The following is a 27,826-nucleotide window of genomic DNA, read 5'->3' as shown; positions in this document are numbered from 1 at the left end:
AAAGTACTAACAAAAGGAGCTGAAAACCATGTGCTACGAATACATTACCTCTTTTTTTTTATGCAATAAATTCAGTCGGTTCGTACTGCTCCCATAGCAAAATAATGCAATGGTGGGACTAAACTTCAAAAAACTTTTTCTTCACTAAAACAAAAACTACTTCGATTAAACTTTCTGTGGACGAAGTTGTCATGATTCTCAATCGTATGCGCTTTTCTGCTTATTTTTTCTTGGACCACCTTAGGGTGCTACAGACGTCTGAACATAGGCCAATGTAGCGTTTTTTCTAAGTTCAGAATTTTATTTTAAAGCCTGCGCGCCGCACACAGGCATAACAAGAATTTTAGGCGATAGTACGTTTTATGGAGAGTTCTATAAAAATAATTGATGTATTTGATCTACAGTCGTCTTTTGTAAAAAAATTCCCGAAAACGCTGCAATTTGCCCAATTTTACCTACGCGCCAAGGAGAGAAAAACATAAAGCTACTCTAAGCAACTGTCCTATAATAAAAGCGCGATGCTCTAAAAACACAAAAAAGCAAGTTTCGAATGAATGCGTGAAACGGTCCATTTATAGCGAATTTTTCTTTTGTACCTGGTTTTCCACCATATCGAGAAGTTCAAATGGCGCTCACGTGCCCGAAAAATTTTCGCCGCTCAAAATATTTCGGGAAAATACTGCAGGACTAATGTCTATACGTGTGTAATTTTTTCAGATTTTTCCAGAGAAATTGATTTTTGTCGAGCGCCCAGACTGGGACAGTTGGCATGGAATGACCCATATATATATATATATATATATATATATATATATATATATATATATATATATATATAAAATGTAGAACTATGGGGGGGGAGGGGGTTGAACCCCCCCCCCCTGTATCTGACATAATCTATACTTATCCTGACAGCGTGTTACTGTGTTATCTTGTTGCGACAGTTATACCGTGATCCGTGCGTTTGTCTCGGAGTCTGCCCCGCCCCCATCACCTATATAAAGGCGCGCTAATAAACCCTGCCCCTCTTCTCGTTCCCGTCAACATGTAGTTTTCTCTGCCCTTAGCCAGACACAGAAAAGTCTTTAACGTTGCTGAAAGCGGAAGAACTGTTCAAGGTGGCAGAATCAATGACACAGCGCAAGGAGGTCTGGAACGCTGCAAAGAACCGATGCTGTTTCAAGGCACGCGACATCATCTTGAGGCAAAAGTGATGAGGCTTGGAAGCAGTACCGTTGCAAAAAGTGCAATCGATGACACTTGCCCATAAAGTGTTCGGCCTACGGGAAAAGATGCAATGAAAGCCGCAAGCTTCACCACTTCGCGGTTTGTTGTCGAGAAATGTCTGGAGTTGGCCAAGTGAGCAAAGACAGCATTGACGAAGACTTTGACGTTCTAGAAATTAGAGCTGACAGAGGAGGTAGCTAAGATTGGAAGGTGGAAGCTGAAATTGCTGGAAGAAACATTGTCTTCAAGATGTACATTTCGTCACAGGCCAACCTGCTACCGTTCTCGGCGTACCGCAATATTCCGGAGGTGGAAAGTTAACGCCTACGGGTGCGGTGCTTATAGCTTACACCGAGGGCGTGATCACCCACTTCGGAACGACGAAACTGAAAATCGCACTCGGTAACTTTTCCACCACCGTGACATTCTTTGTTGTAAAGAATGGCCGCCAAGCCTTAATAGGACTGGAGGCAAGGGAAGCCTTGGGACTCGTTCAACGTATGGTGGCCACTGTCAGTGCTTCAGACTACGGAGCAATTAAGGATTTTAAGCATGTCTTCCAGGGGCTAGGCTGCCTAAGGAAGCCCTACAGCGTGCTCATGCAACCTTCGGCAACGCCGTGGTCGTCCAACTATAGCCCGGCGGGTTCCCCTGTCTTTGCGACAGCCACTCCGAGAGGAACTGCAAAAAATGGAGGGATCGGGCATGATCATGAAAGAGGATGGCCCCACACACTGGTAAGCCCCTTAGTCTTGGTCAAGAAAAAAGATGGCATGTTTTGTATTTGCATGGACCGAAAAAGGATAAACGAGCATGTGAAAAGGCAGCATTATCAGCTCCCAAAGCGGGAGGGCATAGAAGGGGAATCGGTAGGTGCAGTATATTTTAGCTGTTTGGACGCAAATTCTGGTTTTCATCAGATTTCACTGGACAAGAAAACGTCTGAAATGTGTACCTTTGCAACCCCCTTTGGCAGATACCGTCATCTCCGGTTGCCGTTCGGAATTTCATCGGCCTCCGAAGTTTTTCAAAAGCAAATGAGCGAAATATTCGATGGCCTTCCCGGTGTACATGTGTTCATCGACGATATTTTCTTGAGGGGGAGGGGGGGCAACCAAAAAAGAACATAATCAAAGACTAGTGGCTGTCATGAAAGCTGCTGAAAAGGCTGGCCTGATGTTCAACGCAAAAAAATACAAGTTTGGCGTCACTGAAGTGCAGTTCCTAGGTGACATCATTACTCGGGGCTTACCGACAAACCCTAAACTGGTTAAAAGTTTGCTGCAAATGTCTGAGCCTAAAAACAAATCCGTTGTGCAGTGCATGATTGGTGTTGTAAACTATTTTGGTATGTCCCGCGCCTGTCTGAGCGAACTGCGTCACTGCAAGCGCTTGTCAGACCACATTCAGAGTTCGAGTGGACTGACAACCACATGAGGGAGCGGAAAAGCGTCGCACAGATTCTAAGCACAGCACCAGTGCTAGCAATCTTTGATCCAAGAAAACAATCAAAGATAACTTGCGACGCTTCAAAAGAAGGCGTGGGCGCAACGCTTTTGCAGTATCACAAGGGCCAGTCGCATATATGCATCTCGTGTGCTAACGGAAACGAAGCAGCGTTATGCACAAATTGAAAAAGGGGCGCTCGGCATTTCTTTTGGCTGCGATAAATCTTACCTGTTCATTTACGGACACAAGATTGTCAAACCACTGTTGTCAATAGCTGCAAAAGGAATTTGTGACATCCCTCCCCGTCTTCAAAGATTCTTCTTGAGGCTTCTAAACTACGACTTTGTTTTACAGTATGTTCCAGGGAAGCTCTTCATCCTGGCAGACATGCTGTCGCGACCATCTGCGGTTATTCTGGACAACACCACTGGCGCCACGGACGACGTGGAAGTATACGCAGTCGCCGTCCTGGGCTAGATGGTCACAGAAGCGACAAGCCAGAAACTGGTAATATGAAACGGCTCAGGACGACTACCTCCGGACAGTCGTCTCTTGCCTTTCAACTGGCGAAAAGATCGAAGGGGAGCTAACGCCGTTTCTCCGCGAAAGTGATGATACCAAACGCATGTGCCGTGACATCCTAGCAAGAATTCATGCTGTGCATCTCAGTCTACAGAAATGCAAAGAAAGGGCCCGTCGTCTTGTTTTTGGGATTGGTATCAGCCACGATATCACTTTTTCGATCCAGAGTCGCCACACATGTTGCGAACATGCCAAAGAGCAACAGCAGGGAACCACTGCTGATGCGCCCAGTCCCTGGTTGCGCGTGGTATCGAGATGGTGTAGACATTTTTTTTCTTTCGCAGGAAGTTCATACATCGCGGCGTTCGATGCACCCACTAACTTCCCTGAAGTCGAGAAACTTGCGGATGCCACTGCGGCACTGAGTGCCATGTTCGCACGGTACGGCGTATCCATTGAAGTGCGCACAGACAAAGGGCCACCATTTGTAAGTCACGAGTTTGCAGCCTTTACAAGAACATACCGCTTTACTCGTGTTACGTCCAGTCCTCGCTACCCACAATCACAATGGCCTGGCGGAAAAGGGTGTCCAGGTTGTGAAGCGGATCACGAAGAAATGAGAAGACTAATTCTGGCTGGGTCTGCTGGCCTACCGCTGTACGCCGATGGAGGACGGCCCATCACCTGCTGAACTACTACAGGGCAGATGTCCGAGAGCTAATCTTCCTGATTTTTCAGCAATGCCGGCAACCGTGGTGAAGAGCCCCGTCACTAGTGGTTATGGCGCTACAGCGCTGACCCGAAGGCCGCGGGATCGAATCCCGGCCGCGGCGGCTGCATTTTTGATGGAGGTGAAAATGTTTGAGGCCCACTTGAATTTAGGTGCACATTAAAGAACCCCAGGAGGTCGAAATTTCCGGAGCCCTCCACTACGGCGTCCCTCATAATCATGTCGTGGTTTTGAGACGTTAAACCCCAGATAATATTATTAACCGTGGTGGAGAAGCACCATCAGAAAAGTATCGGGAGACATCTGCCACCTATGGCTAAAGGATCGGTCGTGAGGTTCTGGGACGAAACGTGGTCACAGAAAGAGCAAGTCGTTGCAACTGCTGCTACCAGGTCCTACAAAGTTCAAACCGAGGATCTTCGGGTGTTCAGGTGCAACAGACGTCATGTTCTGCAGACGTCAGCGACGTCGACAGTTCTTCTTCAGAGTGTGAGCCAGTTGACCCCGGCTCATCAGCTCCAGACATCTCGCCAGCTGCCCCAGCACGATCACCATGGCACCACGGATAGCGTAGCACCTGCAAGTGCTGCGCGCCACGTACCACCAACTTCTCCAGGTCCGACAGTTGGCCCAAGAGGGTCTGCTCGTACAGTCAAGCCACCGCAAAGATTTCATTACTATGCTTCTTGTAATCAAAGTGTCCTGAACTGTTATTTTCATTACCCCCAGGTTATGTATCGGACATGCGCTGTCCGCCTTATCGTGACAGCGTGTTGACTGTGTTATCTTGTTGTGACCGTGATACCGTGATCCGTGCCTTTGCCACGGAGTCTGCCCCTTCCACGTCACCTATACAAAGGCGTGCTAATAAAGCCTGCTGTTCTTCTTGTTACGTCAACATGTATTTGCCTTTGTCCTTTGTCAGACACGTGACGCGTTACACCCCCCTCCCCCATCCTCTTCTGTCTACGCCAGTGTTTTGTGGGCATAAGCTAAATCACCCTAATTTAGTGCGGGAGCGTCAGTTGGGGTGGTGCCAATGTGTGGACTTGCTGGTTTCAATAGTATTGAAACTTGGGCTAGTTGGTCAGGTAGTATGTTGGTCCAGCGTGAAAACCACGAACACTGAATACGGGAGAAGTGACACGAACGAGCACTGACTCGCAACTGAGAAAATTTGTTTGAGGAAGACATTGAAATAAGAGCGAAAAGCGTATCAGCACGCGCAGAAGTGTTATAAAGCTTGGGAAAGAAATATTGAGTATCGCCTTAACGGGACATATGCTGAGCAGATAGGCTAACTCCTTGCCCATGTCTCATCGTTTGTACCTTGTAAGCGTGGTATTAACGCGATAGCGTTAGACAGCTCGTTTCGCAAAAACTCCGGTGTCTGCGGCGGCGTCGTTGGTTGTGAACGAAAAGTCGGCGTTGTCCGCGAGCGAAAATTTGAAATAGATGCAAATAAAGAAAATAAAAATCTTCGGATGCAAGATGTCTGCGCGGGAAGCAGATGTTATACCACAGAGCCAACCCGTGCTCGAAATTGTTTCGAAAAAAATTATATGAATGCCATGTAGTGCCAGGAGTGATCTATCTATCTATCTATCTATCTATCTATCTATCTATCTATCTATCTATCTATCTATCTATCTATCTATCTATCTATCTATCTATCTATCTATCTATCTATCTATCTATCTATCTATCTATCTATCTATCTATCCGCCATGTCCGGGGTGCTCTCGTCATTGCCTGCTTAACTTGTAGACCAAAATTCGCATGGGAGGGTAAGAGGGTTTGATGAATATGACTATATCGTCATGACATGAATAACATGAAAATCCTGTCACATACGTCGTCAAATCATTTCCTCCAGACACATGTGGCACATATCCGTTTACCACGGGCCGTGGTATACGGCTACACGCCACAGGTGATTGGCAGTTTACATCTACCCAGGAACGGCGAGAACAGACATTGGTAATTTAAATGCGAGAGCGTTAAGAGAAACCGGACATCTGTAGCGTTGACCCGACGAATGCAAAGAATGAAAATTGGGATCCCAGCAGGAATCTGACCCAAGCTTTTTGCGTGGCAGTCGGGTATTCTACCGCAGAGCTACGCCAGGTCCAGAAACTGCTTTGGGAAAACACCCTATGCAGGCGTAATGTCGGTGCAACGTCAGTTGTGGTTGTGGTGCTATCTACTTTTACAACAAAGCAATAAACACTACATATGTACTCCTACGATAAAAGCGTCATGTGAGGTTAACGTCAATTATGGTTCCAGTGTTGGCTCTGCTATTATAGCAGTCTAATAAAAATTACATTTGTATTCCTATGATTCAGCAAGCTCTCTTCAAGCATTGCTCGATCCCGGATGAATTAGCTAACGAAAGTAACGTATAATATTCACATCATCGCACCGTAAAGTGCACTTCGTTTCGATAATACCAACGTTTGTGCTTTAACGCGAGTGCTGACGTTATGTCAGACCATAAGTTACCCTTTAAACGCCAGTGTTGTCGACGTGCCTGGTAAGCCCACGATGTGCACACAACTTACAAAAACACGTCGGTTCACTTCGCAACGCTTGGCTCAAAGCCAAAAAAAAAAAAAAACGCAGCATAAAACTAACTACTCGCCGACTGCTTCGCCTGATACCGATTCCCACAAGGCGTGGGATCTGCCGACTTTTTTTATCCCCCTTGCCCTCAGTGCAGGCTGGCATACCAGACGTGTGTCTGTTTGATCTCCGTGCTTTTCGTTTCGCTCGTCTCCCTTTCCCTCTTGCACGGACCGCGTTGGGTGAATATCCTGAAATTTCACAAGGATGGGCTGAGTTGTTTCCACTAGGTTATGTTGAGTAGAGTGGAGTCTTGCAACATACACATGCCTCCTCCTGACGTGTAAGTTTATGCCGGTATGTTTTTGTCCTCATCATGGATGAGTGGATCCTACGAGCTTCACATTTATAACGGGGCGGTGAACTGTGCGGCAGCAAGGTAAAATAATAATATAATAATAATAATAATAATAATAATAATAATAATAATAATAATAATAATATAATAATAATAACAATAATACTTTATTGTACACATCCATAAAAAGTACAAAGAAACGGGCCTGTCGAAGTCTCCGAAGACTTGTGTGACTAGGCCCGGCAGAGCCGGTTACAGCGATGTGGTTACAAGGCCACAAAATAACTTTTTTGTTTTTGTTTTTGCCAACGAACAGACGGATAATAGACACCAGTGCTTGTTTACTGGCAGTAAATAAAAATGGAACAAAGAGGGGACAAGAGCATATATAACATAGAGGTAGACCATACCAAACGTAGTTTCACAGCTCAGAGAATAATTTTTCAACTGCTTTTTTGACGTAGCTGAAAAAAACTCTTCCGGTAGTTCATTGAAGATTTTTCAAAAAAATTACTGAGGTAAACAAGGCATCATGCCAAATAATAATAATAATAATAATAATAATAATAATAATAATAATAATAATAATAATAATAATATAATATATTATTATTATTATTATTATTATTATTATTATCATTATTATTATTATTAATATTATTATTTTGCATGATGCCTTGTTTACCTCAGTAAGTTTTTCATAGAAAAAAAAACAAAAATGAATATCCCAATATTCTCTTCTATCGTGTACCTCTTTACCTTTCCAGTGCTTTCCCTAAAGCCCACTGTTTCAAGTAGGTTAGTATTCCAAATATACAGCAGGGATATATTCACATTCAATTAAAGCATGCTCTGTAGTTTCCTTAGCTTTGCCACAGCAAGTGCTTTCGTCGTCTTCATTACTGAATCTACTTCTATAAGCACGCTTGCGAAGGCAGCACGACCTCTCTTGAATAATTGTGCAAAACTTTAATATCGGTACTGGGAGTGATGGGTTCAACGACTCCACCAGATGGCCCTCAGTCGGTGCTGAAGGCGATATCTTGGGCTCTTGCTATGACCCGGAATTGTACGTCCGGAGCAGAGCTGGACATCAGGGTCTCCCACATTTGCGAGCCTACAAGCTTCTAGTTCCTTGGGTGCAGTGTCCGCCGGGCAGTCTCAAAAGATGTGTTCTCCTGTGGCTCTCTGTCCACGTTTTGAGCAATGTGGTTTGAATTCGTCTGGGATGATATGGTGCATTCTGAGCGAATTTGGGAGAGTATTAGTTTGGAGTTGTCTCCTTCTATCTTCTTCTTCAGAAGAATGCTTGCTGAATGTGCTTACCCCCATTCTTATTCTTACATTCTTAACTAGAAGAAAAAGTATGGGGTAGAGCTCATTCGGCAGGCATTCTCAAAATAATGAATGGTAGCTTACCACTATCCCTCAATAGGAAGGTATATAACAGCTGTATCTTACCGGTACTTACCTAAGGAGCAGAAACTTGGAGGCTTACAAAGAGGGTTCAACTTATATTCAGGACGACGCAGCGAGCAATGGAAAGGAAAATGATTAGGTGTAACTTTAAGGGACAAGAAGAGAAAAGAGTGGGTCAGGGAACAAACGGGGGTTAAGGATATCATAGTTGAAATCAAGAAGAAGAAATGGGCAGGGTCAGGCCATGCAGGAAGAAGTCAATATAACCGCTGATAATTAAGAGTAACTGACTGGATTCCAAGAGAAGGCAAACGTGCGAGGGGGAGACACAAAGTTATGTGAGCAGATGAGATTAAGAAGTTTGCGGGTATAACGTGGCCGCAGCAAGCACATGACCGGGTTGATTGGCGGAACATGGGAGAGGCCTTTGCCCTGCAGTGGGCGCAGTCAGGCTGACGACTATGATGACGACCCTCTTCAGCTTTGGTGAGGCTTTTGTGAGGTGGTGGTAGCATTTGCCTAGCTATAGCTTTGACTGTTGATTGATTTCCTGCTATCTCATGAGACCTTTCTCTGTGCTTTTCATCATCCATTCTTCATACCGTTGAGTAGAATAGCTAGATCAAAGAAATACGAGGGAATGCAGGATGCGGCGAATGTTGATGCGGCGGCATACCTGGTAATATCAACGCCTTCGCCATAGCTATTTGCACAGAAACCTCGCTTGAAACAGTAGCGTCTAGAGTTACAGTAACTCTCGTATCGTCATGCTTTGCGCGCTTCGAGTGATCAGGAAATGAATCGACGGTTCAGCGCACCATTTTGTGAATTTCGCACCAAAATTCGTTGCCTCTACGTCAGTGTGACGTAACGGATATCAGAACACTTTTTTAGATGCGAAGTATCTCTTGCTCGGGGGGGTATGTAAGGTGGCGTGGTAATCCGCAAGCAGCGTTGTCCGCACGCACACTACGCATGCGCGACTCTCCTCCTTCCCTCTCTCCAACAGCTGCGCGTTCCTCTCTCCACTTCTCTACCAGCACCTGCTTGCGCTTATCCTGCGTTCTCGCTTCTGCTCTCACGGCGCATACGCTACTCTCCTCCTCTTGTCTCCTCTCCTTCAAATAGTAGAACGCTGCGCGCGTTCAGTCCAGCGCTTGCCTCGGTTGGCTCCTCTGAAATGCGGGCTCGACATGCCGAATTCTCTCCTGCGCAGCGCCGCGATGAGGGCCAGCGCATGCGCGTCCCCTCGCCCTCTCTCTCCTTTTCCTACGCTGCCTCTCTCTCGCGCGCCTGTCGGCGTTCCCCGCACGCCCTGTGAGAATTAACGGACAGGCTAGAGGGAAGACACGACGCGCGTAGTGTTCCTCTTCGCGTTCCACGACGCGAGGTCGGTAGCATGCCCAGCGAACGCCAACGGAACGCGATCGTGCAAGTGCTCCGGCTTCGCATCGGCTCATGGTCCCCTTTAGCGGGAGATGGCGTAATTTTTTTGTATTTGTACAACAGCGGCGCAGTAATGTTCGTGTAACTTGCTAGGTTAAGCCGTTTTGTGTACAATGTTGTCCACACTTTACCAATAATTAATCAGTCAGACCCCACATGATGTCTTTTATATATCAATGACGTCGCGTGACGCAGAATAGGCTTGCCAAGCTTTTCTCATGGTGCAAGAGTGTTTTGGGGAGTATTTAGGGACAGCAAATTTCTATTATAGTATCAGATATTTTTCTCTTTAGCCAGGGTGCGGAGAAACTGGGGAAGAGATAGAGAAGACGACAACCAAGTTCTCGTCTACAAACCACCATGCCTCTCTGTATCATTTCTTTTTGACATGCCGAAGGTTCACAAATAAAATAAAACATCACTAGAAGAACCCCTCCGAAAGATGGGCATAAATTTGTCACTTCCCGTAGTTCTTGCCTTTGGTGCTACCATGCTGGTTTTTAGCCACAGGAGCGTTTGTGATGCTGCATGTGATTTCCTTCACGAGACAAAAAGAATTGAATGTCAAGGTAACCTAATCTCAGTTTCTTTTCGATCACATTGAATTACTACTATTTCCGTTTTCCTTATTTATATCATTGAGTTTTTTTTGTAAACTGTTTATTTCTCAACTTATTTAGAATATGAATCAATTTAATTTCTAAAACAATGTACCGCCTGTTTCATGGCCGATCCTCGGCAGTGGGTTGTGCCGCGGTACTGAAAATAACCAACCAACGAAACTCCAGTCCAGAAAATTCATTCTCTCTCTGCCTCTCGTCACTGTCATCTTTACGACACTTAATGTAAATTTTGGCTTAGTGATTGGCGTCTTGGTTATCCGGCACCAGAGCACTTAATTTTAAAGACATGAGGAGAAAAGGACCAACACTTCTAGAGCAGAAAATAAAAAAATAATAACTTCAATGTTTTCATGTTCAAACTTTGTCCTTTCATTTCACTCATCCGCACACGTGCTCTGTCTCGAAGATCTAGTGGACCACCGACGTACGATCGATGGATATTTAGTTGCCGTCTCGTCGGCAGGCTTTCCTGGACAGCACGTATGCACGTTCGGCTGCTTTACACGCAGTTGATGTCACGCAGAGAAACCAACTTCTTGGAACCACCCTTTTGCTCATGTTCCGTATTCCGGCGTATTCATGGGCGTGCGCAAACAAGGGGCAGGGGGGGCAGTGGGGGAGTCCTTCCCTTTTATCACTGAAGGGCGGCGCCAAGTCTGCCCCGTACTTTCACTCAATCGGACCTGCACCATCATTGCTTAAACTAGCGGGTTATGGTCATGTTAGTTATGATGGTTATGATCATGGTGCACCAATTTGCCCAATCTGCGGTGCTGGTCATGCAGGTTTTTGAGTTGATTGGCGGCCGAGAACCCCCTCATGTTGCTTTCTAAGGACTAATGAAAAATCCTCGAACATGGAGTGTTGCTGGAGCCAACGTTAGTACAAGTGGTCGTGTCTTCTACACGGCACTGTTGCTGCCTTGAAGAAGAAAATACCACTTGTCGTAACGTTAGCTCCAGTAGCACGCCCTGTTCAAGAGTTCTTTCTTCATCTCTTCAAGCCTCCATGCGTCTTATCCTGATTTCTAAGAACTATCAACTTCCCACCGTTACCCCCGCAAAGACGGGAACCAAAGGCAGGCGGCTGTGTGAAGCACGTCATTGCTTGATTTTCGTTTTTGCACTCATTACGCGGCTTGTTTTCTTTATGACTCGACCAGTAAAGGGCGTCCTCCCCCCTCCGCCATTGGGAAACCCTGCGCACGCCTATGACCGTACGCACTCATTCTGCTGCGGGCACGCCGGCCCAAGCGACTCCATCGTCGTCGTCAGCAGCGTCCCCCGAAACGAAGGGAATCCTGTCGCAGTTGTAGCGGCATCCGAAGCGAGTCCACGGGTTGTCCGAGGCGTTGGCGAGTCTCACCGTGCTTCTAAATTCGTTCTCCTTGAGAACGCTCGCCAGACGGTCCGGCTTGTTTGTGATTATGGCGTCCACGCCTCGCCTGCGAAACATAAGAACGAAACGAAAGAAAAAAAAAAAAACAGTTTGTCAGTATGTTACACGCGAACAGTTGGACGCGAAAGCGTGCTTCATACTTTGGTAATACATTAGGTTATACAATCGAAGACCGTGCAGGCTTCTTGCAGGACATACCGAGCCGCAGTGGGAGAGTGACAAATTAAATTGCTTCGATATTCTCGCTCTATTGCATTGTCCACGTCCGAAGTTTTCTGCACTTATTGTGGATTTACACTGCCTCCGGGATCGGCCCACCTTTGACCGAGCGGCGATGTCAACTGATGACGTCGCAGGACAATGTCGTCATATGACATCACAAATTTTGGAGGTCAGTTAAGTCATGACGACATCATGACATCACGTCATGGTGACGACGCATGATGACGTTCGGGCATGACATCATTAGTGCTGTGGATCTTGTCGGTTCTAGTACCGCTTCGCTTGCCTGCGGTGTTTCGAGGCACTTACAGGGCCCCTAAACAACCTCTGAAAATACAAGGAACGAACGTGTTATGCTCTCTCGGTGTTCCCCCTCTTCTCTAACAATCAATGACGCCAGCAGTCTGTTCACGTGACGTCATGAGGAAATAAGCTCTAGGTTGGTCCATATACGAGGAATATCAGTTGTGAATTGCCACCTACCCTGCTTTTCCATTCATTCGCACGCCCGTTCTGCCTTGTATCGCATGGCCATCGTACGCGATCAACTGATTTCAGTTTGTTTTCTGAGTTTTCTACTGCGCAAGCGGAGATAACAGCGTGTAACCGAAAAGCACGAAATCCTGATAGGCTCAACGCTTAGTGCTGACAATGTCCACGCGTTTTACGATAAAATAAGTAACGACGAGGAGACAGCGCCTGTAGGAAGGGGAGTGGAGGCGAGAAAGAAACCACTCTCTCGTCTTTGAACTCTGAATGGTTTAGGGCTTCTTAAGGCTTTCGCCTTAATGTCTAGCTTCTGAGCGCCCCCGCTTGGATTCAAGAGTTCAGATTCCTTGCGCGGCGAAATGGCGACGGCAGGCTACAAGAGGTCAACCTAAGACGTCGAACATATCGCATTCGCGATTTGAATACGCACCTCAGCGCCAGTCGGAGATGCTTCTGCATATCGACGGTCCACTGATACGCTTTCTCGATGAAGTTGGACGGTTCTCCGGCGTCGCGGTTCTCGACGATGCTGTTGATCCTCCACGCCGTCCTCGCGTAGGAAATGCAGTTGGTGGCGCCGTCCCCTTGCCACCGGTGACCGTGAATGCCGAGTTCCCGGTACAGGTTCTCGATGGGGTCCAGCTCACCGTTACCGCTCACATCGAAGCCTGTGCGTTACGGGGTCAATGGGCGGGTTAACTGTGTATTTTTATTTTCAATGCTGCCAGTCTCTGTATCGAGACCGTAGCAGCTGGGCATAACGTTACAAAGTGAGCGTACGTACAACATGAAACAGCTTATATCAGAGAACAAGTAGACATGAAATGCAAAAAGAAGGCACGCAGTACAGCATACAAGGCAATGTACCATTACAGAGGGGCGTGGGATCGCATAGGTTGTGCATAAGGAAAGTAGCAGAACAAGTATTAGCTAGACTACGAAGGCAAAAAAAAAAAAAAGAACACAGCAACAACTAATAGATCAAGTGCATATAAACGACGAGGAGTACAACTCAACAGAAATAGATGCGAAGGAAACAGACAAAAAATTCTATAGGCTCAGGGCTGCTGGAAACAAGTGAATTGAAACAATGTTTAATTTGACATAAAGCAACGCCTACTTTGTGAGAGAATTATCAATGTGGGCTGAAAAGGGAAGTAGGAGTGTCACATAGAAGCTCGCGACTTGTAGTGAAAGAAAAACAAAACAAAATTTGGCGGTGCATTTCTTTAAAGCAGACGCTGCAACCTTTTTTGGTCAGAAAATGCCGCCGATCGGTCGTTCAGCCTCCTGCGAAATGTGAGACAAACGTTGCAGCGCAGCACGTGGCATGGAGTTCAAAATGAGCTAGAAATCTCGCTCTTCTCTGAGCAAATGATGCCGTATATCCGGAAAGCCAGGGGCCAAAGGCAGGCCACTGTGGGAAGCGCCGCATCGCTTCATATCCATTTTTTTAAAAATCCATTGGGAAACATGTTGGCTTTTGGTCTCTACCAACGGGGTGAGGGGCGGCGCTCGATGAAACTTTGCTCCCCCACACCCCTAATGGGGAATCCTACGCACGCTTATAGTGTGGGGTAATAATACCTTCTTGGTGTAATTCCTCCTCAGTCACTTTTTTTGCATTCGTCGTTATCACTGTTGGAGAGCGCTGTGCCATCTGCAAGTCTTAGGCTGCTAAGGTATGCATTAAGTCTGATTACCTATTTTGGCCATCATTTCGGGCATTTCACGACGTATGGTTTGGGTCGCTCCCAGGAGAAGTTCTTTGTCGTCGACACTGGCTACGGACAGCAGAACGTTCAAAGCCTTGTGGACCGGGACTGCAGAAAAAGAGCAGGTGGTCGAAAAGGACATCGCCATAAAGTGAGCGAGCGACACCCACCACGCGTCAATGCAAATTATTGCTCACATACCTTCTTCCCCCTTTGTATTGGAACGGCAGCACGTGGTCGCCTTGTCGTGACTGGAAATTAATTGCAAAATGTGCATCTTTCACGCCGAAACGGATATACCGTCCTCCACCGATATACAAGCCTTCTCTGACTTGGCTGTCGCTAACTTTTCAAGGCTAGATAAAACTCCCAATGGGCTAGCTGCCCTCAAATCTACAGCTCCAACATAGGCCTCAGTTCTTGGCTTGTCTACGTGAGGCTTAGGGTCATTACGCCGCACAAAAATGTGATAAACATTCCTCTGAAATTGCATGCAGAAGCGAAACAAACGATCTCTATAGCGTGATTCAGCATGTTCAGACCAAGCATAATCTATTTATCGATGTATCTACCGATATATATATATATATATATATATATATATATATATATATATATATATATATATATATATATATATATTATATATATATATATATATATTAATATATATATATATATATATATATATATATATATATATATATATATATATTTCGCCTCCGTCTGGTAAAATGAAGGGATAAAAAAAAATTAATTCATTCAATCCATCGCTCAAATACCTGGCTTCGTATGCGCAAGTCAGCAGTTTCCTGAGTTTGCTGCTAGAAAACTGCGCATATTGTTGATTCTGTCACCGCGATTTGTCCTGCTCTCTGATATGCATACCGAAAAATTTGGCGCGTTTCAAATTGATGCCTCTCGTTTCAGTCTCTTCTTTTTTCCTAGCGCAAATAAAATGCGGAATGGTTTGCCGGACACACTTGTAGATAGTTATGGTTGTGCCGATATTAAAGATGCGCTACACACCTATATATTTTTATAACAGTGTACAGCAAATTTTGGTACGAATGTCGCCTTGTTTTTCAGTGTAGAAAATTCATTGTTTCTTATATTTCGTTGTTGTTTACCAACAGTGTAAGTGAACCCGTATGTTACTTGGAATGTTATTGTGTGGTCGTTATGAATGAATACAATGTACAATATGCCCTCTGTAATGACTCCATGACTGGGGTCGACAGTATTGAAAATAAATAAATAAATAAAAATATATGTATAATAGGGGGAAAAGGAAAAAAGGCAAAGGCGAACCTTGCATGCATGAGAAATTGCACTGTTCAGGTAGTTACATAAAATCCAACATATTTCAAGATTAAAGCCAATTAATAGGTCAAACACCATTTCAGTTGAGACACATCCTGACATAGCAAAATTGACGCCGAGCGCTGTACTCAACTCACACGTGCATATAATGCAGCAATTATGAGACTAGCACGACTTTCTATCCCAATGGATGTGCTGTTAAATATGTTCGCGTTCCAGATGACAGCTTTCTGAAAAGCTCCCTCTGGCAATTCTGGGTGATATTAAATGCAACGTCAACTTCGTAACAAATGTTGAAGTGTCAGGTGCGTCGATAGTGAGGGTTATAGTGTTATAACTTTCGCTAGACAGAGAGAGAGAGAGAGAGTGGGGGGAAGGTTTATTGTGGCAGAAAAGCTGAGAGGTCGGCCTGAATCATTCTTCTGGCCTGCTACTCAGTCTGAGGAAAGGGGAAGGGGTGGGAAAGAGAGAAGGTGTTGATGATGATGATGAGGAAGGTTGCGATGAAGCAAAACCTTGAATGTCCAGAAACAATTTACAGTCTCTTGTCGATTTCTGTCTCGCGCAAAAACTTGTTCAGCGCTTTCAGAATATCGCGCTGATGTTCGCTAGACAGATATACAGATATATGATTTCACAGCTGCGCAGTTTCAGTATACACATTTCGTTATTAATAAGAACGCTTCTGTCTTTTATGCATGTTTACATCAAAAGGGTCCCCTCTTCATTTTTCCACGTCGCAGTTCAAGCAAACTGCGCTTGCACCCGCTGTTTGCAGGGATGACTACGCCGTCATTGGTTTGGCAAGCTGCAACGCACGAAAGCTGGCTTTACAAACATGAAAATGGACTATCGTGTTGCAGTGTTGATTAGCGAATGTTCATAATTGATTACCTGGACACGGTGAAGTCTCATCCAGATAACTGTTACCTCTTCAAAGAAAGCAGCCATATATATAAAGAAAAAAAAACGAAAGAAAGGCAACGCGTTACAAAGTGTGAACCAAGCTTTACCAATGCTTGGTTCAGACCACGGTGTTAGAACCTATTCTAACACCGTGGTTCAGACTTAATGCGTTACCAAGTGTGCAGCAAATTTTTTGCTTTAGGTGTTACATAGGGTGTAGCAAGGTGCAGAACGTTTCTTACCTCCGAGCCAAAGGTGTTTCTGCAGCTTTTTCGCGATGTCGACGCCCGCATCGTACTTCTTCTCTGGATACAGGGAGTAAGTCTTGAGATCCAAGAAGAGGAAGACGAGGCGCTTTTCGTATACGCCCCCGGCTGAAAAAAAAAAAAGCTATAATGTTACTGAACATTTGTTTTTGTTATACCTGCAGTTCTTGCTTCAGTAACAGGCGCAAAGCCACGAGGGAGATATGTCACAATGTATAGTTAACAAAGATTTTACGCAGACAAAGGGCAGGGCAGTTAGCTTGAAGCTTCCCGCAAAGAAGTGACAGAAGGACGATGAAAACGTACCTCGCATTTGTCTGTTCCAGCGCTGGAAATTTTTTTAATTGAATCAGCACGCTTTTGTTGCCAAATTCATGAATCCTTCGTTATGAATTTATTTTGATTATTCCAAGATTTCTCGGTAGTGAAATTCTTTGAACTTATCCCTTTCTTGCGCAATTTCCCGTGGTAGATGTGAGGTATACTGTTGCTGGATATTATCATTATCGTAATCATCATCGTCAATTCGAGGTAATGATTGCCATGTTACGTTGCGTCTGACCCCACTAAGCGTACATCTACACACGGCTGTCCTAGCGATATCTCCCTGCGCCAAGTGTGCCAGCAAGCGCAAGTTATAGACTATTATTCTTTACTGTATCGCCGGTATATACGAGAGTATTACAAAGAAACACAAAGATACGTATTGCAAAGAAACAGAAAATCTTCTTAAGCGTCGCTCGATAAACTTGGGTTGTAACGGTAAAACAGTAACAGTGAAAAGTAACCGCAAAAGGTGTCTACAGCCCATACAAGATTAGGAAAACGGCAATACCCTGTAGATGCCTCTTCTCGTGCAAGCTTCAACCCTTACGAGGTATGTTGAAAGAACAGGGCTTTCATTGATAGGCTCGGAAGATTTTTTTGCCCATAGCTACGTGCTCGATTGCATTGGTGCCCCTAACCAAGCAACGAAGTGTGTACGGTTATATTGCCTCATTTTCTTATTATTCTTATGCATATGAGCTTCCTTCGTGGTAAACATTGCAAACCGCATTCAGTAATGCTAATTAAAGTATAAATCTCATAAGTCTGACCGGCTAATTGTACAATATACACGTAGTTGCGCATGCAAATGATTTATAATTTACTTTGTTCCTGTTAATACTGCGACTACCTTTACTATATTAACTAAAGTTCAGCGACCCAATTGTTGGCCTGTCTCCTACTGTCGGAACGTGACATGCGGTATAGGACACCTTGTCACTCAGATTCCTTTCATGCCGTTTGCAATTTCATTCGAAATAGAGAAGTATGATTTCATTAGGTGTACTGCTGTTGATTTACTTTAAAAACCTTACAGGCCCAACAGTGGTCATTGTGTAAGGCAGGAGGGGCACAATACTGTGTCTATATCAAGAATGTGAAGTTGTCCACAGCTGCCTGTGAAGTATTCAGTCACATAATTTCTAGCGAAAAAATCAGTTCAATATTTACAGGGTGAAAAACAAGATTAAAATGAGCATACATATGCGTACAAGGTGCGCACGAATTTAATAGCAATGATTACAAACCACTTCGCACAATCAAGTGCCTTGCTAAAGTTACATAACTTATATATTCATTCTTTTTTCCATTAACTGTTGTCATATTTTACTTTTACTGCATCTTTGATCTGGTTCCAACACTCGTTTCTTTTCCTTTCGCAACCACGTTGTGGTATTAAAGATTAATCCTCATTCTAATCCTAAAAAAATTAAACTTACCTGCTTCTTGGCGAATGCCCCGTAAAGGGTACGAGCCGTTGATTTGTAACAAGAACGCGAGCAAGAACAAGATGTGTCATATACACATGCCGTGTACCTGCAAATACTCGCTGTAAATATATTTGCCCTCTTTCATTTCCAGTTATACTAGGATGTTATACTTCATCGTAGACGTAGGCGTAAGGACACTAACGTAAGTGAAGGTGAACGGACAACCTGTGTACATGTGGACACGCCTAACTTCTTTTGCTTTGATGAATCACGACAACCTAGTTGGGCTTGCTCACCTTCTAAGGATGTTACCGGGCGCCACGATGGTGAAATTTTATCCGGAGTCACAGAGTATACGGCGTGCCTCATTATCATAGCGAAGTTTTGTCGTGTAGCATTATTAACAGGTAACGCTAACTACGATAACGACATGGCAGTTTTTTTATAGCACAGGGAAGAAATTCAAAGGTGGTTCACTTATTCTCAACTGCAGTGTATTGAAAGAAGACTAAATGAAAAAGTCACAGTTTCGCCGCAAGGGCGAAGCAATGAATACGATAGCAAGAAATTAATGCTATACGAAGTGAGGCTCGCCAATGGATACTCTCAGTTTGAACAGCGCTCCTGTTGCAAAAGGCGGCCGAAGCAGCGAAGGAAACTAGCGTGCTTCAAGTGTCGAGCTGTGACACTTGATAGTTCGCGCTCATCTTCTGTTTGTTCGTTTAGCGGCGTCCCTTCAGCTTGAGTGACATTCGTACGCGCCGTAACATGAGCGCGGACATCACGGTGAAAGCTTGAAACATTCCTCTTCCCCTCACCACGAGAAAACCGCGCGAGCAGACAGCGGAAGGGCAAGGTTCTCCCATGCCCAAATATAAGAAGCGAGCGAGCTCGCCGACGACTTTTAAATGCACCCGTCGGGCTCCTAGCGCCATCTCGCTGGTAATGAAGAAACGCTTATTATCGCCGGCCGTCTCTGAGTCCGTCCAGCGGTAAAGGGTGTGTATATAACGCTCGCCGTTAGCTACGTGGAGAATCTGCGTTTCGTGGCGTAGTGGATAGCGCCACTCGCTACGCAGCAAGAGGTCCCTGGTTCGATTCCCCGCTTCGGAAGTATTTTTCTGAATTATTTTTCGTTGGGGCTTTTATATATATATATATACATACTTATACATATACGGTGCATGACGGCGGCGACGGCGACGGCAAAATCCAGCCGAGACTGTCCATATAATTGCTATCGCAATAAAAGTCGCAGTTTCGCCGCAAGAGTGAAGCAATGAATGCGATAGCAAGAAATTAATGCTATACGAAGTGAGGCTCGCCAATGGATACTCTCAGTTTGAACAGCGCTCCTGCTGCAAAGGCGGCCGAAGCAGCGAAGGAAACTAGCGTGCTTCAAGTGTCGAACTGTGACACTTGATAGTTCGCGCTCATCTTCTGTTTGTTCGTTTAGCGGCGTCCCTTGAGCTCGAGTGACTTTCGTACGCTCCGTAACATGAGCGCGGGCATCACGGTGAAAGCGTGAAACATCCCTCGTCCCCTCACGACGAGAAAACCGCGCGAGCAGACAGCGGAAGGGCAAGGTTCTCCCTGTGCAAATATAAGAAGAGGCGAGCGAGCTCGCCGACGACTTTTGAATGCGCCCGTCGCGCTCCTAGCGCCATCTCGCTGGTAATGAAGAAACGATTACAAGCGCCTGCCGTCTCTGAGTCCGTCCAGCGGTAAAGGGTGTGTATATAACGCCGCCGTTAGCTTCGTGGAGGATCTGTGTTTCGTGGCGTAGTGGTTAGCGCCACTCGCTGCGGAGCAAGAGGTCCCTGGTTCGATTCCGCGCTTCGGAAGCATTTTTGTGAATTATTTTTCTTTGGGGCTTTTATATATATATACATATACATACTTATACATATAGGGTGCATGACGGCGGCGACGGCGACGGCAAAATTCAGCCGAGACTGTCCATATAATTGCTATCGCAATAAAATATTTTATAAAGCATAAACCATATGCCTACGAAAGGTTTGTGAAAGGCTTGTGAGAGGTGTTTTACGACAGGTTTCTATTTCGTGTTTTCTTTCAATAAATTCAGTTTAATTTAGTGCACCGCCATGTTGTCTCCCAATTCTTTCTCTGTGCATGGATGCTATTCTGGACATTGCCAAAATTAAGTCATGTTGCGAATTCCGCCATTGGTCAAGTCTGATTGGCCCGAAGGGCTGCTACGGCCCCTCCGATTGGCTTAAAATGCCGCCATTACGAAATTTGACAAGATGGCGGAATTTGACAGTGTCCAGCATAGCAAACCATGTCTAACCTGGATCGTACTGCGTGTACGCGTACTTGGCGCTATTTATCAACAATTTTATCGTACCAACTTGCCTAGAAGTTCCCTCTTTTACAGCTGAGCTGTTAAGCTTTTCGTTTGTCATCATGGATCGTACAGAAAGCTATCGTCATCATGCGGACGGGCGCTCTGCCTAGCTATGGCAGAGAAAGAGAAAGGGAAGCGAGGGTGAGGAGGAGTGATGTGAAGGTGTGGAGGGAAAGGAAGAGGAGCAGAGTAAAGCATAGCATAGCCTTGTAAACTGTATATTATAACAAGGGATGGGAAATGGAAGTCAGGGTGAGGAGGTGTGCAAGGACGGAGGAGAGGTGAAGCATAGCATAGCCATGTATAGTATAGTCTAGTATACAGCACTGGGTGGGAAAGGGAAGTGAGGGAAAGGAGGAGGGGAGAGGATGAAGCACAGCATAGTATTGTACAGTATAGTATAGCTAGGGTTGGGAAAGGGTAGTGAGAGTGAGGAGGATGTTTAGAGAAGGGGAGCGCCACCAACTCCGCTGTTTCCTCATTCTTCGAACCACCAGTGCGTAGCTTTTTATAAGAGGACGTTACCCGTGGTTCGCCGGAGGTACCGCAGAAGCGTGGGCACTTCTTCGTAGCGCTGGCACCTCCTGAAGCAGTCGCACGGCGCACCGTGGTAGAACCAGGCTGCGGATCCCTCTTTGTCGAATGCGACGTCAGACTCGATGGCGTTCGCTCCAAGCTCCATGCCTTCGTCCACTTGCCAGATGGCATTCGTCATGTGGTAGACGTTGTAGATGGGCCTCCGATGGAAGCCACACGCCTCGATGTGAAAAGAAAAACCAAAATTCGGAGTAATCGTCGTAGCGCTAAGCATTGCGCGAATCGTTCCATCAAGAGATGCAGCAATGCGTTCCTATACAGGTGGCAAGATACTGTAGCGAAGTCGTTCTGCCCTTTCTCCCGCTCTTTTACTCAGTCCATCCCTTCCTGAGGCGCGTGACATGTTTAATGACGGTATAGACTTGCACTTTAAAGGGCGCCTAAACCACTTCCGATAATTTTTTAACATTTCTAGTAAACGTGCGCATCGAGCTTAGAAAAGTTCATTTTAGCATTGTAGAACATGTCTAGAACGAACTGAAGCCGCGAGTAGGCCAACGCTATGGTATGTGGCCGCCCCCCTCCCCTAAGATATAAGAAGGGAAAGGGCCACCCCTGCAGCCACACATTGCAGCAACCTCCTCTGGAGGTTGCTGCAAATGTGTGGCTTCATGCAAGTTTGCGACAGCTTCGGAGGTTGTCGCCAACCGTATTATTTGCGTCCTAATTGCACATGTATTGCTACAGAAGAACAAATAATTAGCGATAGTTACCTAACGTCATTCTTTGGAATCCGTTCAAAGGGACACTGAACAAAAATAGTTAAAAATGACGAAAACATCGAAACACCTTTCGGAAGACGCGACAGTTCGGATAAAGAGTTTATTGCACATATTTTTGAACGGTTGGCTGTATTTCTGGAGGATTGTCAGCGCGCGGCGGCTGTGCGCCAGCTTGAGTGGGGCTGCGCATCGACGGCCGTGACGTCAAATGTCCCCGTGGCGGATTCAGGGTGCACGTTTTCCTGTCCTGCTGCTTTTCTCTCTCCACCTCTCCTTTACGTCCCACTCTCACCCTTCCTCAAAGGTGCTGAGACGTGACCCAGGCTCTACCCCACCCGAGAGCATTGTTCGCTGCCGGTCGTAGTGGTTCTGGGAACCGTAGTGGGTGCGGAGCGGGTTCAGGATCGCGTGCGACGGCTGGCAGCCTCTAGTTCACGGAGCGGCCGCTAGACGCGTCAGTTTGTGAAAAACGCATTACGTTCATTATTTCCAGCTAGTTTCTGCCTGAATAGCAGGGCGTGTCTATCGATTTCAGCACCCAATCTTTTAATTTGAAAATCTCAGCGGCTAAAATTTTGTCCAGCATCCCTTCAACGAGTAAATGAAAATGTCATTTATCCGCATAAAAACTAGCCTCTATGACGTAAGAGGTTTTTAGCTTGTACATATACCTTTTAACGTTACCGTGTTACCGGAAGACCGGATTACGTTTACCGTGTTACCGGAAAGCATGTTTTAGCAAGGTGTTAGCTCCCCATACGTAAATGCTTACCTACGTACGTAAACGCATACATTTACGCAAACCGCTTACTGATGACGGCAAGTACACTTAAACACTGTTTGTGTTCTGTAAAAATTCGATCAGTGCTGCAGCAAAATCCTAATAGAGGTTTTTAGCGTGTACGGTATTCCGGTATACGCAGAGGGGTGCAAAAAAAGCGGGTCACCGGACGATGGTATTGACATCCTGGTGCGTTTCGCGTAACAACATCCATAGACACGTTTGTTTTCGCCTAGTGTTTTGAGGGGAAAAAAAGATTAAAAAAGCAACTTATTTGTAATTACGCCGCTGCAACGACTTTACGCCAGAAGAAGAAAGCAGCATGTTTCTGCACTAACAAGATTGTGTTTGCTTGGCTCATCCCTGCCCCGCCAGATGGCACCACCTATCCAGCCGCTCGGGGACTTGACTTTAGGCCTCTCACGTTTACGGCTTCGGTGTTCTAGGTCAGTCTACCATCGGTAATCCGGCTGAAACGACGTGGTCGTAATTGGCGCTCGCACTTGAGCTTATTTTGACTCGACAGCTGGAGCGGCGGACATCGCGTGTAGTCACGAACGAAGGTGAATTCGCGGGATATGGCCGAAAACATCAAACGTATCCGGCGAGTAGTTTACGTTCCGTGAAAGCAAGTCTACTTCCGTAAAATTGGGCGCATGCGCAGATTCCATCCGGTACTCTGGTGACACGATAACGTGAAAAGTGTGCGGACAAGCTAAAAACCTCTATAAACTTACGTTTTCGTCGAATAAAACTTACGAGGTGAGGAGTCGTCAGAAGGGCAACCAGGATGCCCAAGAGCCGCGCATGCATGGTCCGTAGGGTCACTCCTGTCACTCTCAGCCGGGACGTCAGTCTGCGAAGTTGGTACGTCACCGACGTTGATGTAGAGTCAGTCCCTCCAAGAATCCCTCACGGCTCCTCCTCAATGCTCAACTTGGAGCCGGAAGCACAACGGCGAGCTGTCCAGCTGGCTGCAGAAGCCGCCAGAGCCCAAGGGCTACTGGTCCCCAAACCGCTGGACTCAACAGTCACATCTCTCTCTCTCTCCCTTTAAGAATGGCCAGTGCAGTACGTCAGAAAAAACGTGCCTGGTAGCTGTACTAAATCGCTCGGTGTATATCAAAGGAGTGATGAGCGACCGCTTTTCGAGACTTCGCGCGTACAGCCCGGGGGAGGCCACAAACGAAGCGCAATAGCATCGCTCTATCAGTAACTGCGAACTTTGATGGAACGGGCGCGATCGCGAGCGCTGGCGCGTGCTATCTCGACAGACATAGGCGTGCGCACTGAGAGATGGGGGGGGGGGGAGCTGAGGGGGATGAGGGGGGCAAAGGGGGTGCCCCCCAAAAATAATTTAAATGGGGTGTCAGTTGTGCCCCATAGCTTTACTCAGTAGGTCCTTTCACGTCATATTTAATGCGCGGCGTTCAGGCTACGTACACTACAATAATGGCGACTCCTGATGTACTGCATTCAAAGTTCTATTTATTTCCCGCCTTTACCCCTAAAAGCCGGAGACCAAGGGCAGGCCTTTGTACGAAGCACGTTATCGCTTCATTTTTATCTTTGCATACATTACGGAGCTCGTTTTCTTTAGGACTCGACCAAGTGGGGGGGAAGGGGGGTTTGCGGTGAAGCTTGCGCCTCCCCACCCCCCTACTGGAGAATCCTGCGCATGCCTATGTCGACAGCAGTCTCGTAGCCAGGAGGTGGGGGGGGCTTAACCGCCCCCCTCGTAGTTCTGATGAAGGGGGGGGGGGTGTTTTAAACAAATAATAAAAATAGGTGTTTTTTTAAAGTTCTTAAGGCCTTCAGCAAGTGCCCCCCCCCCCCTTCCCCGAAAAAAATTCCTGGCTACGGGCCTGGTCGATAGACATAAGTAGACGGCTCGTATACACTTGCACGTAGTGTTTGCTCTTACCGTTTACTTCGCGTTGAGACGACAGAAAGCACGAAAACTGCATCGCTTCCTGGAGCGGCCGTATTCCCTTACAGCAGCGTTTTGTAGAATTACGCGAGATCAGTTCCGAAAAAGTCAGTTGCTAGCTTTACTTCGCATAACATTCCAATTTGTTGCTATCGCACCCATCGCTTCGCCCTTGAACAGAAACTGCGATTTCCTTATGTAAAACAGAAAGAAGTGAACAAGACTGCCCACTACAGGTCATAGCATTTCTTCCTCACGGGAAGTTCCGGTCTGACGAAACACAGCCGCCGCTTTCTCTGCGCTACCGGCCCGCTCGGTTTCGATATCGCCTGAATCGAGGCCTGGGAATGCGACGACGGATAGCTCAAATAACAGGAGATTCTGTTTTTTTTTCATTTCTAAAAAAAGTAGGTATGCGATAAATTGTGATGCCCTCTAACTTTCCCAAAACAACTTCCGTCTAAGGCGCATAAAAATTAACAAGGTTTTGTTAATTATTCTATTCTGTGTAAGTTTAGCGGCGGCCGCGTAGTTCCACCTCGACGTAGAGTCCGCGTGCAATGACGACAGTTACCTTACTGTCGTAGCATTTTCATTAAAAAAAAAAAGATCTGTATTAGCACCCTGTAGAGTGATCCTACACGGAACAAATCGGTTGAGGCGAGCAGATAACAACGAATTACAGGTTCAAGTGACGACACATCTCGATAGACTCACCTACAAAGCAACATCCGAGGCGGAGCCCTACTTTGCGGGGTGAGTGGCTAACTACATCCCCGCAAAAGCACAAGGAACCAACGAGAACAGCTGTAGGAACGGATGGAGCTTTGACTCTCCCGATTAACTCCATTGCGGAGCGAAATGCGGCGCTGCGAGCGTAGTCCCAGAGTATCGGTTCATTCGAGGAAAGCGATAACTTTCACTAGATACGAAACAAAACACACGAAGAAACGCAAACACGCCGCAAAAGCAGTTCGTAAAAAAAAAAAAAGAAGAAGAAGAAGAAGGAGGAGGGTGATGGGGTGGCCTCGTGAGGGCGATGTCCGGAGCGCTGGCTCTGCAAAGAAAGAAGAGTGAAATCGCGTCTCTGTGAGATAAAAGTTCTTTCCTGGCAAATTTGCTCAATGTCTGCTGATACAATTATGTGTGCGTTTGTTTCCTCACGCGGTAGGCCTTCATAATTTCCCACGCCGCTTGCTTGTAACCCGTTCTTGTTCAGTGAGGGCTATGTTCTGGAGGTGAGTTGTTGAGGACCAGACTGCAAAAGCTACAATAGAATATTTCCGAAAGGAAATATATGATATTTGCCCCTACTAACGAACTGTGTAACTGCAATGCAATTATTATTTTTGAAGATAGGGTAATGGAGCAGGTACGGCACGAACTTTATTGAAAGCATCCTGAGAAGTGCCATCCCTCAGGGCGACACCGCGGAGCGATCCGACGTAGGGACAGTTAGACCTAGCCTAACCGCCGCATCGCAGGCTCTCTGGACAGCCCAAAGTTGATGATTATATTCCGAGCTCCTGAGGGCTGAGTTCCATTTCTGTTATGTGACGTCATTGTCCCCAAGTAACGAGGGGCACCGAATGAGCATGTGTTCTAGATTGCACGTCCCGCCGCAGCGGAGGCACCGTGAGCTAAGGTCATTGGGAATAGGCAGTGCATAAAAGCCAGACTGGGATAGGAGTTAGTCTGGAGCATCCTAAAGGTCATAGCCTGTGGTCTCGTGAGCTTTTTGTGTGGTGGGGGAAAGACTGTGCTTTCTGATATAACTGTTTGGGGAATCAACAAAAGTGAGCAAAGTGTCTCGGAATCCTGGGACCCAGCAGGTAAAATGTAAAACATTTTGTGGAGTATGGTTCTACGAAGATTTGGCGTGGAACATACATGTCGTCAAAATTACAACGGCACTATGTAGAACTGTTTGTTACTGATATAGATTGAGTACCCTGCGTTCTTCGTGGTTGAAAACTTCATTGTACTACGCACTGTTTTATTCTCGATTAACTTATTGCATATAATGGGGCAGTACTACTCAAACAAATTATAATAAACTGATTGTACTGGAAAAAAAAATCTTACGCGCATTCCAGTGTTATCGTTGACTTGTACAAAACTTTAGAACCACACCATTTTTTTAAATGAAACATCCTATGATTGAGGCAAACGAGGCATACTACTATAAGTTAATACAACACACCAAACAAAACAGAGCACAGTATATTATGAATGTATGCCCATCAATCCAAACTACATCCTTCGACAATATCATATGAGAACACAGAAAATAAGAATCACTTAAGGGAAACAATTGTTCAGCTACCAGACACGTTCAGTAATAAACCGACTACGCGGCTTCGATAGTGAGATTATGGAAGGCTCGAACAAATCGTGTAAATTTTTTCGTTTACCCACAATATTGAGTTTGGCTGACTAGAAACTACAGCATATATTATCAAGTTTTGTTTTTGTTTCGATTCCACGTTTTAGTTGTGGTTTAGGGCAAAACGCTCCTTAATTGTATTCTGTCGAATTTCTAGATTTCATCTAGACATGTTCTTGTCTTTTTCGTTTGTAACCTTTCAATTTACTCCCGCGTGTACGGTATGTTTTGCATGATTTGTGCGCTACATACGTCCTCCGTACCGAATTGTTGTAGGAGCAGAAGCCTTTGTCAAGCCACATGGCCTCATGAGCTTCTACTTCCTTTCTCATGTAAAGAGGCGAAATAAATTCATTCATTCATTCATTCATTCATTCATTCAAATCTAATACGCGGTTTACCGCTATTCTATAGGGGCGAAATGCAACATATACCATGTACCATGCATGGGAGCACCACAAAGAACCCCAGGTGGGTAAAATTATTTGTATGGCGTGCCTCATAATCCGATCTCAGTTTTGGAACGAACACCTCCAGCATTTAAACACTGTGGCTACAACTGCTCACAATAACAAAAGACAAAGAGGAAATACGTAAACAGAAAAATGATCAGCTCTCCACGTT

General features: G+C 45.8%; 1 protein-coding gene across 1 annotated transcript in view; it reads right to left on the bottom strand.

Moving 5' to 3' along the window:
• Positions 1–11,544: 11,544 nt before the first annotated feature.
• The window catches only part of LOC119398934 (dermonecrotic toxin SPH), a 91,750-nt gene continuing 75,468 nt past the window's right edge, over positions 11,545–27,826 (bottom strand). The window contains exon 6 of the mRNA XM_049417840.1: positions 11,545–11,783. Coding sequence (XP_049273797.1) covers positions 11,564–11,783 — 220 coding nt within the window. The 3' untranslated portion in view covers positions 11,545–11,563. The remainder of the gene's footprint in view (positions 11,784–27,826) is intronic.

Source organism: Rhipicephalus sanguineus, chromosome 7 (genome assembly GCF_013339695.2).
Source record: "Rhipicephalus sanguineus isolate Rsan-2018 chromosome 7, BIME_Rsan_1.4, whole genome shotgun sequence".
NCBI lineage: Eukaryota > Metazoa > Arthropoda > Arachnida > Ixodida > Ixodidae > Rhipicephalus > Rhipicephalus sanguineus.
Note: the sequence above shows the minus strand (reverse complement) of the source record. Positions and strands in the feature narration are given on the sequence as shown.